The sequence below is a fragment of the Dasypus novemcinctus genome, chromosome 26, assembly GCF_030445035.2.
Source record: "Dasypus novemcinctus isolate mDasNov1 chromosome 26, mDasNov1.1.hap2, whole genome shotgun sequence".
Taxonomy (NCBI): domain Eukaryota; kingdom Metazoa; phylum Chordata; class Mammalia; order Cingulata; family Dasypodidae; genus Dasypus; species Dasypus novemcinctus.
Window position 1 is genome coordinate 4,586,592 of NC_080698.1, and position 13,550 is coordinate 4,600,141.

At 45.2% G+C, this 13,550-nt stretch overlaps 1 protein-coding gene across 3 annotated transcripts in view; it reads left to right on the top strand.

The window, feature by feature from the left end:
* Positions 1–11,425: 11,425 nt before the first annotated feature.
* Positions 11,426–13,550, top strand: part of ABHD5 (abhydrolase domain containing 5, lysophosphatidic acid acyltransferase) — a 47,761-nt gene continuing 45,636 nt past the window's right edge. Inside the window, exon 1 of one of the 3 annotated variants that reach the window (XM_058288760.1) lies at positions 11,426–11,608. In XM_058288760.1, the coding sequence (XP_058144743.1) occupies positions 11,565–11,608 (44 nt within the window). In that variant the 5' untranslated portion in view covers positions 11,426–11,564. Of the gene's footprint in view, positions 11,609–13,146; positions 13,187–13,550 lie in introns of those variants that run through there. The other 2 variants (XM_058288762.2, XM_058288761.1) reach the window with 2 other exon arrangements.

Here is a 13,550-nt window from a genome sequence, read left to right on the forward strand (position 1 = left end):
GTGGCACGCCTCTCTGGATCGTCTACTCCATTATTTTCTACCAAACAGTGTCCCTCTTTCACCTTCAAAACATGTTTAATAGCTGGGATGGGGATTACACGGGTGTGTGCATTTTGTAAGGAACATAACGTTATGACTGGTTCTGTATACTTCAGCTAAAAGAACAGCAAACTGTACTCGAGATTCACTTCCAGAAGTCATGACCACAAATGCCTGGTCTCCGACAGGTCTCTGTTATCTTCCAAATGCTTAAATATACTTCACTCTATCTGTGCACCTATGTGGGAAATTGTTACACCCTGGTCTTCCATCTCTTTGTGTATTTTTAGTTTATTCGTGTTTAATCACTTTGTCCTGTGAAACCTTAAATTCTTTGTCTGCTATCTCCTTTGTAACTCTCCTACACTGAAGTAGAATTGTCAGTGGTGTGTTTGTAAAACAACTCTCAAAAAACAACAACAAAAATACCTCTGATTTGAAGTAATTGCCAAATTCTGTAGATTAAACACTTCTGCTATGGCTAATTTCAAAGTTCTAAAGTCTAACAACCAGCTCATAAAATTTCTGAATATTTAACAATTAGCTGTCATGAACCAACATGATCCAACTCCAGCCACAGAGCTGACAGACCGGCATTTTAATTAACTGCTCACTCATTCATGCCACACAAAGTTCTTCCAACTCCCAAACTTCATAGTGTACTTCAGTGTGGAATCAGTGATGAGTGAAGATTGCTCACTCTGTGCATCCCTGCGGAGCTAAAGCTAAATAGGCAATTTGCTGAACTACTAAGAATCAAATATTTATTCTATCTACAGACAGACAGTTCCCACTTGTCAGGAAATGTAGTAGATCCAAAACATGAACTACTGTTTGTTCTCTGCCACAAGTGCAGACTAAATAAAATGGTTATTCAATAAACTGATTAAACTGAAGAATGCATTTTTAAAGTGTGAGGGGTCAGATAAACAGGCAACATTAATGTTAGAGGGAATTATAGATATAAACACTTTATTTCTGCTATTGTGAAAACCTGTCTCTGTTACAAATGTTCAGTGGCATAAATAATGACTACATAGATGGGTGATGCTCTTGGAAGCTCAACAACTGAAAGGTGACTGACATTTTCAATTGCAACATTTTCAAGGGAAACAGTTTTCTTATTTTATGAGGATGCCTATTATTTCAGCATGGATTGATCATATAAGAAAAAAACCAAAAAAGATATAAAAGTTAAAAGATCTAAAATACAGTGTGAAAAAACACTTTTCTAAAACCTGATTCTGCTGAAAATAAAAATCCAAGGCTCTTCTATTGTTCCAAATGAGATGAAAAATGGAGGGAAGGAATACTCTTAAAATTCTCTCCCCAAATCCTAAACACTTTAAGTTCCCTGGGGCCTGAGGACATGACTGGAATTTCGAATGCTAGCCCCTCTGGCCTCTATCTTTCCTATCCCCACCCCCAGTGGCATTAGAGCTTGAACCTGGACAATCATTTCTATGGCTTTCTTCCCAGTCTAAGTCAGGGCTTCCTAAGGAGTTATGAAAACCACGAAGGACACCAGGTACAAACCTGGGTATTATTTCAAGGGTCATGACATCTGATTTTTTATCTCATGTTGGTGGAGAGACTTGGAGCTCCTCTATTTACAGTGTTGGCATCATAAAACAGCGGTGACAGAGGAGGGGACAGCATCGCAAAACTCTCACTCTTTCAGTTTCAATGTCCCTTTTCTTTCTTTTACATACATGTCTGTGCTACCTCTACCACCGATATCTGCCCTTTCCCCACTTTTCCGCTTTGTTTTCCTCTTTTGCAGCAGTGTGTTATGAGAGTAGACTTCTGGTGGAAGTTTCTCTGAGGTAACTAAGTCCTATTGTAATAGTATAAAAACCATCAAGTTATAAATAATTCTTTCACCATTCTCAATATTTAAGCCAAATTTCATATGTATCATTAAAAAAAAAATGGAAACAAGTATCACAGTTTGGGTTCTCCAAAAAGCAGTATCTGAGCCAGAGTTTAATGTTCAGGGAGTGCCCTTGAGATCAACCTCTGTGGAAAGAAGGAAGGCAGAAGTGGAGCCCTGAGACAGACGCAAAGGCCTCCGCCACAGAGAGCTCTGGTTACAAAAATGGCTTCTTGGAGCTGACCCAATTTGGGTAAGAATGGTGGAGCATTTCTACCTCTGCCTCCAGCCATCCTTAGATATGCTTTTGTCTTTCCCAGAAGGGCAGGTAGCCCTCAGAGCTGAAGCATTCCCAGAAGCACCTGAAAGCTGGAAGCTGTTCCATTGCAGCATTCACAGCAACTGAAACAGGAAGTCTCTTCTCGATTTGGGCATTGCATCTCCACTTCTACAACAAGTCTCATTACCATGAAAAATATCTATCATCTTCCATTCATCTTACATCCTTTAGAACAGCAAAACAGGCTACTTAGTAATATGTTAAAAGAAACTATTTGTGATGTCAACAAATGGTGCTAGAACAACTGGACATACAAAAATGAACCTCAACCTAAACTTCATATCACATACAAAAATTAACACAGAAATGGAACGTAACATAAAAATCCATAAAACTTATAGAAAAAGACATAGATGAAAATCTTGGAAATTGAAGGTTAGGCAGAGAATTCTTAGACCTAACACCAAAAGCATGATCCATAAAAAGAAAAATCAATAAATTGGGCTTTATCAAACCAAAAACTTTTGTTCTACAAAAGCCCATGTGAAGAAGATGAAATATTTGCAAACTACATATCTGACAAAAGACAAGTATCTAGAGAACATAAAGACGTCCCAAAACTCAAGTTAGAAAATGGGCAAAAGACATGACATATTTCACTGGAAAGGATATACAGCTGGCAAATGAGCACATGAAAAGATAGTCACATCACTATTCATCAGGGAAATTCAAGTGAAAACCACAGAATGACTAAATTAAAAAAGAGAGACAACACCAAATGCTGATGAGGATGTGGAGAAACTTGATCGCTCATACATTGCTGAAAGGAATGTAAAATGGTAAAGGCTCTCGGGAAAAACCGTTTAACAGTTTCTTTCAAAACCAAACATGCAACTATCACATGACCTAACAATGGCACTTCTAGGCTTTTATCCCAAAGAAATAAAAACTAGTGTTCCCACAAAAACCTATATAGAAATGTTTATGGAAGCTCTTTTTGTAATATCTGAAACCTAGAAACACCCAGATGTCCTTCAACAGGTGAATGGTTAGACTGTGGTATACATCTAACCACGGAATATTACTCAGAAATAAAAACCAATAGACTAATGATAAACACAGTAACAGGGATGAATATGCAGGCAATTATGGTGAGAGAAAAAAGTCAATCCCAAAAGATTACACATGGCATGATTCAATTTATATAAAAGTAACAGAAATGGAGACCAGATCATGGTTGCCAGGGGTTAAGGGGTGGAGGGAAGTGGGTGTGGCTCAGAAGGCTACCTGGGAGACCCTGTGGTGAGGGAAATGTTATGTACCCTGACTGTACAAATGCCATATTCTGGTTGTGACGTTGTATTAAATTCTGGCCAGAGGTTACAAGGGGAAACTGGATAATAGGTACATGGATCGCTCTGTATTCTTACCACTGCATGTCAATCTTTAATTACCATAATAAAAAGTTGGCTTTGTTTACTCTCTCTGATGTATACTGGTTTTCCATTTCATTAATTTCTGCTTTTATGATTTATTTTTCTTCTATTTTCTTTGGGTTTAATTTGCTGTTCTTTTTCTATTTCCTTAAGTTTGATACTTAAGACACACAGGTCCTTAACTGGATATTCTTTTTTCCTAACATACGCACTTAAGGCTATACATTTTCTCTGTGTGTAGAAGCTTAGCTACAACTCACAAAGTCTGATAAACTGCATTTTAATAATTAGTCAATTAAATTTTATTTTCTCCATGATCTTTTAGTTTTTTAAGAGGTTATATTGAGTTATATTCACACTCCATACAGTTCAGCCAAATTATACAATCAATGGCTCTCTGTATAATCAGAGTTGTGTTTACCACCATGTTCAATTTTAGAACATTTTCATTACTCCAAAAAGAAAAACTCCAAATCCCTTATGCCTCCTACTGTTTACGCTTAGCATTGGTGTGGTATCTTTATTACACTTGACAAAAAAATATTAAAATATTTCTGATAATTATAATCCATAGTCTGCATTAGGGTCTATTTTCCCCATATACCACCTGTATTAGTCAGCCAAAGGGGTGCTGATACAAAATATCAGAAATCGGTTGGCTTCTATAAAGGGTATTTATTTGGAGTAAAAGTTTATAGTTACAAGGCCCTCAAGAGTCCAACTCAAGGTTTATTTCCTTACCAAACTCCGTTGCCATGTGTTGAGGCAAGATGGCAGGTGACATCTGCTAGGGTTCAGCCTTCCTCTTTCCTCAGCTGCTCTGTTCTCTTCACATGGTCAGTTGTAAACTATCAGGCAAATGGCTCATCTCTCTTCCGCAGGCCTCTGGTGCATCTATGGAGCCATCTCTCTTCTTCTATGTATCTATTTTTATGTGTTTCCTTGATTGACTGTCTGTTTATATAGCCCATGAAGGGGGTAAGGAATCAAACTGAGTTACACTCTACTGAGGAAGGCACTCTAATAATGTGGTTGAATCAAAGCCTTAATCTTAACATAATTTAATCAAAACCATCTCAGCTGACTCTAATACAATCAAAGGGTATCACTCCCAGAGGAACAGACCAGTTTATAAACATAATCTCTTTTGAAATTCATAAATAATCTCAAACTGCCATACTAGTTCTCTGCCTATTATTGATTTCCAGCTTCATTCCATTATGACTGGAGATAGTGCTTTGTATAATTACAATCTTTTAACATTTATTGAAATTTTTTTGTGATCCAACATGTGGTCTCTTCTGGAGAACGATCCATGTTCACTTGAGAAGAATGTATATCCTGCTATTTTGGGGTGCAACAGACTTAACCTGTCTGTTAGGTCTAGTTCATTTTTCATATTATTCAAGTTCTCTGTTTCATTATTGATCCTCTGTCTAGATGTTTTATCTATTGATCAGAGTGATATATTGAATTCTCCAACTATTAGAGAGATGTCTATTATTCCCTTCTGTTTTGCCAGTGTTTTCCTATGTATTTCCTAAAATTCACCTTAGTTAGGTGCATAAATATTTATGATTATTATTTCTTCTTGGTGGATTGACCCTTTCATTAACATATAATGTCCTTTTGTGTCTCTTACAGCATTTTTGGATTTAAAGTCTATTTTGTCTGTTATTAGTACGGCTACCCTTTGGGTGGAATATTTTTTTCCAGTCTTTCATTTTCAATCTTTTATGTCTTTGGATCTAAGGTGAGTCTCTTGTAAAGAACATATTGCTGGATTATGCATCCTGCCAATCTGTGGCTTTTGATTGGGGGAGTTTAATCCATTAACATTCAATGTTATTGTTGTAAAGGCAGTATTTACTTCAATCATTTTATCCTTTGGCTTTTATATGTCATATCTTATTTTTGTCTCTTTTTTACCATTTTAGTTACACTTACTGATGATCTTCATTTCTACACTCTCCTCCAAGCCTCACTTCTCCTATCTTTTCCTTTCAGCCTTCAGAACTCCCTTTAGTATTTCTTATAGGGCAGGTCTCTTGTTAATGAACTCCCTCAGCCTCTATCTGTGAATATTTTAACTCCCCCTCATTTTTGAAGGACAGTTTTACCCAAAAAATAATTCTTGGCTGGCTGTTTTTCTATTTCACTATCTTAAATATATCATACAATGTCTTTGTCTCCATGGTTTCTGATGAGAAATAGGCACTTAATCTTAATGACTGTTCCTTGTATGTGATGAATGGCTTTTTTCTTGCTGCTTTCAGAATTCTCTTTATCTTTGGTGTTTGATAGTATAATCAGTATGTGTCTCAGAGTAGGTGTATTAAGATTTATTTTGTTTACAGTATGTTGCACTTCTTAAACATGTATATTTATGTCTTTCATAAGAATTGGGAAACTTTTGGCCACTATTTCCTCAAACAGTCTTTCTGGCCCTTTTCTGTTCTCTTCTCCTTTTGAAATACCTATGACACATTTGTGTGTTTTGTGCTATCACTCAATTCCTTGGACCTTGCTCAAATATTCCCATTCTTTTCTCTAGCTGTTCTTTCTGTTCTATTTTGGACATCCAGTCTTCTAGCTCACTGATCCTTTCTCTTCCTTGTTTACATCTGCTGTTCTATGCCTCTATTGTATTTTTTTATCCCCCCCCCCCCCGCCATGGCTTTTTCCTTGCTGTCTGTTCTGTGTCTATTTGCTGTGCATTCTTCTGTGTATTTATTTTTATTCCCCCCACCCTGCGGCTTGTTTTCTGCTCTCTGTGTCCATTCACTGCACACTCTTCTGTGTTTTTTGCTTGTCTCCCTTTCTGTTGCATCACCTTGTTAAGCCAGCTCTCCGTGGTGCCTGTGGGTCAGCAGCACTCCAAAGTGCCTGGGCCAGCACTCTCCTCAGCGTGTGGGCAAGCCTGCCTTCACAAGGAGGCCGCGGGACACTAATCCAGGACCCCCCATATAGTAGATGGGAGCCCGATTGAGCCACAGCCGCTTCCCCCTCTATTGTATTTTTAATGCCATCTATTGTGCCATTCATTCCCATAAGAGCTGTTATTTTCCTTCACATGCTTTCACAATTCTTCTTTCTGCTCATCCAGTGTCTTCTTAATATCCTTATCCCTTTAGCCATATTTCCCTTCATTTCCTTCAATTGATTTAGGAGAGTTGTTTGAACATGTTTGATTGGTTGTTATAATGGCTGTTATCTCCTCCAACTTTTTAATTTGTTCCTTTTACTGGGCCATATCTTTTATTTCTTTATGGCTCGTAATTTTTTGCTGTTATGTGGGCATTTGATTATCTTTTTTTTGTTGTTGGATAGACATTTATTCATAACAATCACCAGCCTATACATGGCATCTTCGTAGTGATTATCTTGATGAGTTTATTCTGAAGGTCGGTTGTTCTCTTGTGTAGGATTTTGTTACCAATTGGGTTTGGTAACTTCTTCTTTGACACTTGGTTCATCAGTATTTCCCAGCCAAAATAGGGCAGAGACCCACTCAGGTGGCACAGACAAGTTCCAAAGGCCCCTGGGGATAGGGTCAGAAAAGATATCCAGAGTCTTTCTTTCCAGGTCCCTGAAGCTGTGCTTCCTGGTCTGTCCAGCAGATGGCAACCTATTCCCTCCAGCCCTATTCATTGCAGCCCTAAGTAGGCAGGGTATTTGTAGCCCTTCTGCCAGCTCCACCTCTGACACATATCACAACCATGTCACTGGGTATCTCTCTGGGATAGGGTAAAGTAGTGGGACCCAGTGGTCTAAATTTACCTGACAATACCTGGATCAGTACTAAGCCATGTGTTGTCCCTCAACCCCACTCCCCCACCCCCCATTCTTAGAGAGGAGGGCTACTACAGCTATCCTAGCCCACAGCAGCCTGCAAAGCAGGAACTGGACCCAACCATCTCAGGAGATGAGCACCAGCAGCTGCAGCTGAGCGAGTTACCTAGTCTTTCATCATGGTTTCTCAGTCTTTTCATCCTGTTCTCCCATGGATGATGCACAGTACTTCCCTGGCCTCCAGAACCCCAGCACAGTTGTTCTGGACAGTTCCTGCCTGTCCACTAGCTGTTTCTGGAAGAAGAATAAGCCCTGCAGCTCCCTACTCTGCCATCTTCTCAGAAGTCCTCTGGCACAGTTTTATAACTGAACACATTTGTATCCTGAATAAAATTGGGATGATGTCAGTAGGGAAGAGGAAAACAAATATTGGGTATAATTATCTTTATTTGCTGGATCATTTGTTTGGAAATGTGGAAAAGATTCCTCTCTTGGCTTTGAAGTTGGTGCAGCAGATCTTTAAGATGTCACTCAACACTGTATTTCTATGCATACCATGCTGCCAGCACAGCCACACTCATCAACGAGATAAGAGACCATGACAAATCCATTCTCCTTTACGGCCTCATCTTATTTGTTAGGGATCTGCCAATGTGTATGGGGTCAGATCTTCAGTACTCCTTGGGAGCTCCAAATTATAATACGATAGCGTAGTAATTTGGGATCCTTGGATTGCAAATGACAGAAACCCAAACAGAACTAGCTTAAGCAACAAAGTGCAATTTATTGGCTCTTAGAGGAAAAACACAGCTGGGCTTCAGTAATGACCTGAGCCAAGAGCTTGAGCACTTTGGTTTGCCCCACTGGTTCACAGGCTAGAATCTCCCTAACATCAGCTTAGGTTTCTCAGACAAGCTGTCTCCTTCAGGCCAGCAGTTGTAGAAGCACCTGGTCTCCTGTATTAGCAGGCTCACCTTCTTTTCTTAGGTTCAATTTGAAACCCTTGATGAAAGACTGTGACTGGCCTCCCCGAGATTATGAGCCCCACCTATGGGTAGGTGGACTAGGGAGACTAAATAGCAAATGTCTGCTACAGGTGGTGGTATTCCTACCATTTCAGGGCCAGCAAGGATGTTTGTACTTTGTAGGAGTAAAGGAGACCACAAATTCTCCATCTTCCATTTTTTACCCTCATACATGTTCTTTAAACCATGGGCCCTTAAGTCGCTAGCCTCTCCCCAACACTTCACTGCCAGCCTTGGGTGCAGGCCTCACAACTCCCTTGTTTGCCTTTCTGACTTCCTATTTGCCTCCTTAAATATCTATGCCTGGCTCCTCCCTCACACCTATTGTTTTCTAGAGCCAATGGAGAAAGACATGGATACTGCAGTTGGGTATCCCAAGAAGCAAAGCACTACAGAAACCCAGGGAAAATTGACTCATTTCTCTTTGATGTCTTAGCTCTCTCTCTCCATGGGCTCTTCATAACCTTCCTTCCTCTCCTCAAACTTTCATTCTCTAGACAGAACATTTCCAGATTTCTAGTTTATTTGGAAACTTCTAGAGCATTTCCATCATTGCAGAAAGTGCTCGTGAATAGTGTTGCTCTAGAGCTTTACTATGTAAAACGTAGTCTGCTGACTGGCAGCAGGAACATGTACACCACCAGGAGCGGTTAAAAATGGAGAATCCTAGGCCACAATCCAAACCTATGGAGTCAGAATCTATAATTTAACAAGACCCATAGAATGTTTGCATGCAGATTAGCGTATGAGAAGCCCTCATCATGTGATTTGTTTTCAAGGTCCTACAGCTGATTAATGTCTATGGCCTTTCCCCCACCATATCTTGTCTTTCCTATTATCTCTTGGCCACGTGGACTTTGACATTTTGTTTGACTATACTACTTCTTCATAACCATTTTGAGGGCAGCTAGGCCATCAAGGCTCTCAGAAACTTCCCTCCTTCATGCCCTCACTTCATTCTGGTGTGCAAGTGCTTGCTCAGCAAACTTGTGATAAAGGCCCACGCCTCTGTGATGGCCACAGGGGTCCTCAGCACTTCCCCTGGGGAACCACTGGTGGGGATTAGAAACCAAACCCAGTCTTGAAATCAGTGGGACTGCAGTCGGCCCCCGGTATGGTGCACTTGGTTCTTGGTGGTATAACAGCAGCTTTCAGTTCTTTGGGTGCCACAGACCTGGAGAATAGCATGCAGAGCAGGCTATGAACTTGCCTTGGTGAGGGCGTAAGGGTGAATATAAAGCAAAAGGAAAACAAACAGAAAAACCAGAAAAAAGAAAAAAAATAATTTTCTTTGGGGCAAAAGGGAAAGAGACTTTCCAAAGGTTTTGCAGGAGTCACTGCCACATACTAGGGATCTGTCACTGGACTTAGTACCACTGGAATGGATACAATACTCCAATGCCTGGAGTCCTCAACAACAGTTCTGGCCAATATCGAGGTGCTCCTATGATAAACGTGCTCTCAGAGGTGAAAATTGTACAGGGTTAGTTTTTGTGATGCACAAGTCTGTGGCAGCACCATGAATTCCCAGAAACATGTTTTTATATGTCCTGATGCTCCCTAAGATATTTTATAGATTAGATATGATCAAATACAATAAAAAATATTTATTGATACAACTATGCCCGAGGGGATAATGAGTGACTTTTTGTTTTTAACCACAGAAGACACCATTCTTAGCATGAAGATACATTCAGTGTAGTTTGAAGGACACTCAATGCTCATTAAAAGGCCATAAGAATTACACAAGGCTGAGATGAGAATCTGAGTGTGAAATAGGTGATAGGGGCTCAGAGGAGACAAAGGAGGCTGCAGGGAGGGAGGAGGAGAATCAGGGAAGGTGACCAGTGAACCGAATCTATAATAAAGGTTGATCTGTGAACGTAGGCTCCATACACCACTGTGCTCCCAGCTCCTGCAACAGTGAGTACACAGTAGGCACACAGCAAATATGAGCGGATGGATGGTGGGGACGAATATAATTACAAAAGCAGCTATGCACCTGATGCCTCAAGGGCACCACAACGGATTCAGAAATGTTGACACTTACGATAGGGATTCCCCTTCAAGAACTCTTAAGTACCTAAACATGGCTCTCATCACCCCTTCCCACCTCCATAGAGAGAGTGCCGGGTTGGGGGGTCGGGGAGCTGAGAGGGAAGGGACTGTGGAGTGAGTGTGCTACACACTCACGCACATCAGAACGCAGGCTCACGCACATCAGAAACTTAACACACATGCACAGCACAGAGGGTCCAAAAGAGCAGGGGAAGAGAGTCCATTGGGGCCGGTCTCCTGGGGAGGCCACACTGCTCAGCTCAGGTCCGCGGATGGCAGCTCCTCACGCCCCCCTTCTTGGAGGGGGAGGACAAATCTGTGCTGACAAGGACGGGGCATTTTTATAACCCAGGGGGAGGGGGCGTGCCACTGAGAGTTCCCACCCTGAGAGGCAGCTGGGGCTGCTAGTTCGAGTTCAAAGCCCGGTCAAGCCCTTTCACAGACCTAATATCTCCCCCCGGCTGTGGAATGGAAACAGTGACACAAGAGAAAGCGGGCGGGGGTCTGTGACTGCCCCACAGGGCCCCTCCTGGGGCTGGGAACTTCTGTACCAGCTGCTGGCGCCCTCATGCCAGGAAATCCCGACCGCCTGCAGGGTCCAGGGTGTCGCCCCCCCCACCGCCGCCCACTCGCCAAGCAGCACCACGATGACCGCCTCTCCGTTCGCCACAGCCGCGTCCATCCGACGCTATCGAAGCCTCCAGGCAGGGTCCCCAGGCGAGGGACACATACCTGTCCGGCGCCCCGCACCCAGCGCCGGTGGTCACTACCCGCCGGGTGGCACGGTCGTTCCTGAAAGGACCACACACGACTCTGCCGGGCGGGACAACGCCACCTCTGGGCGGACTGACCTGACCTGGGCCCACGCAGGGGCACGCCGGGCTGGATGACGCAGGCGTGGCGGCCGGGCACGCGCAGAGCGCGGGCGAGCGGCGCGGGGGCGCGGGCGAGCGGATGGCGCATGCGCGGGCCGGGCGGCCTTAAGGGCCGGGCGGCGCGGCGTCGCCCAGTCGGCCTGTCAGCCGGCTTCGGGGCGCCTCGGCGTGCGCGCGGCGGCGGCCATGGCGGCCGAGGAGGAGGCGGACTCGGCCGACGCTGTGGAGAGGTGAGCGCGCTCGGGTGTGCCGCGAACCCGGCCCGGCGGGGGGCAGCGGGCGTCCCTGCCTCGCCTGGCGACGAGCCTGGCCCCGGCGCGAACCCGCCCGGCGGCCCGAGGGACGAAGAACCCCGGCCCCGCGCAGCCCGGGCGGGCGCTCGCCAGAGCCGGGGCCCCAGCCGGGCAGAGGCCGACGCCGGCCGCGCGGCGGAGGCGGGGGCGCCCGGCGCCCGGGCCCGGCTCGTTCTCTGGGGGCAGCGGCGGCCCTGGACCCCCCGCCCTGCCCTCGCGCGCCCCGCGGGCGGTGACCGGCCCTGCACCTGACCGCGAGTCACGGGGAACGGCCGGGGCACCGAGCCCGCCGCGGGGCCGCCCCTCTCCGCAGGTGCGCGCCGGGCGCCGAGGCTCCCCGGGCTCCCCGGGCTCCCCGAGGCTCCCCGAGGCTCCCCGGGCTCCCCGAGGCTCCCCGGGCTCCCCGAGGCTCCCCGAGGCTCCCCGGGCTCCCCGAGGCTCCCCGGGCTCCCCGAGGCTCCCCGAGGCTCCCCGAGGCTCCCCGAGGCTCCCCGGGCTCCCCGAGGCTCCCCGAGGCTCCCCGGGGCTCCCCGAGGCTCCCCGAGGCTCCCCGCGAGGCTCCCCGAGGCTCCCCGGGCTCCCCGAGGCTCCCCGAGGCTCCCCGCGAGGCTCCCCGAGGCTCCCCGGGCTCCCCGGGCTCCCCGGCCGAGGAGGGGCGCGCTCCCGGGGCGGCAGGCGCCGCGGCCGGCGACGAGCGGGCGAAGGGGAGGAAGAGGGGGTGGGGGCTTAGGGCTTTGGGGTTCAGAAAACGTTCAGCTTACAGGACATTTCAGAAAGAAGATCGTGAAGGGCAAAAGGGATCTTTCAGAGAGGGATGTTCCTTCGCTTCCAACTTTCCTTCCCCCTGTTTGTGTGTGTGTGTGTGTGTGTGTGTCCGTGTGTCCGTGATTAGTTCTGATTTTACTGGAGCGAGAGAGAGGGTGACATTCTCTGAATAAGACACGTTCATGTCGAGAACTTTGTGGAAACTGGAGAATAGATGTCTAATGTGATGCTTATTTGATATACAAATACAGTTTACTCTTTTTTATATGTGACTAACTTCACGCGCTTATTAGTAGATGAACAGTAGCTAATCAGTGGAGGAATTAAATTGGTGTGAACATTGTTGCCTTATTTCTCAAGGCTGGTCATTTACTGTGGAAAGTAAACTTCTGTGCTTCCCCCATGTGGATTTAAGTTTTTATGTAATTATTTATATAACGGTTCTACTTCAGATTTCTAGAGAAATTTGCCCGTGAAACAAAGCCTAAATGATAGAAGATAACATGGAGTGCCAGGAAGACGGGTGGTTGGAATGATGCCAAGGGCAAAAGTTGTGAAATACCAGCAGCTAGGTTCTTCCCTGAAGTTTTGTTTGCTTGAGGAACGTGTGTTCTGTTTTGGTTTGTTGATGAACTTCCTTGTTACATTGAGGTGGAATGCTGAACGTCACAGGGACACAAGTAGGAACCTAAATGGTAGCTCTTTCCCATCTAGCCAAACACTTTTGGCTATGTCTGAGCCTGCTTTCAGGTAGACTTTTGGTCTTGATGTTTGTGTGGGCCTTGGGAATCCAGGGCATGACCTGGGAAGGCATTTTTGGCTTTGAAAGATGGCTGGAGGTCATTGGGGGTAGACCATAACAGATCCTTAGCAGCTGACCAGCAGAGCCCCTAGATGGGGGGGGGGGGTTGTGTGCCAGGGGGGCCCTGGGACTCTTGGCACTGCACTTGAGCCGTGCCCATCATCCAAGCTGGTACGGCTAGCAAGCAGAGAGGGGCCTATTTGTAAGTCCCTGCTCCTGCTGGGGCTCCCCCATGCTAGGCAGGATTAAACCCAAGATCCACCATGTGTAGCAGATACTACTGTTCACGTTTTCCTGTTGAAACTGTGACTG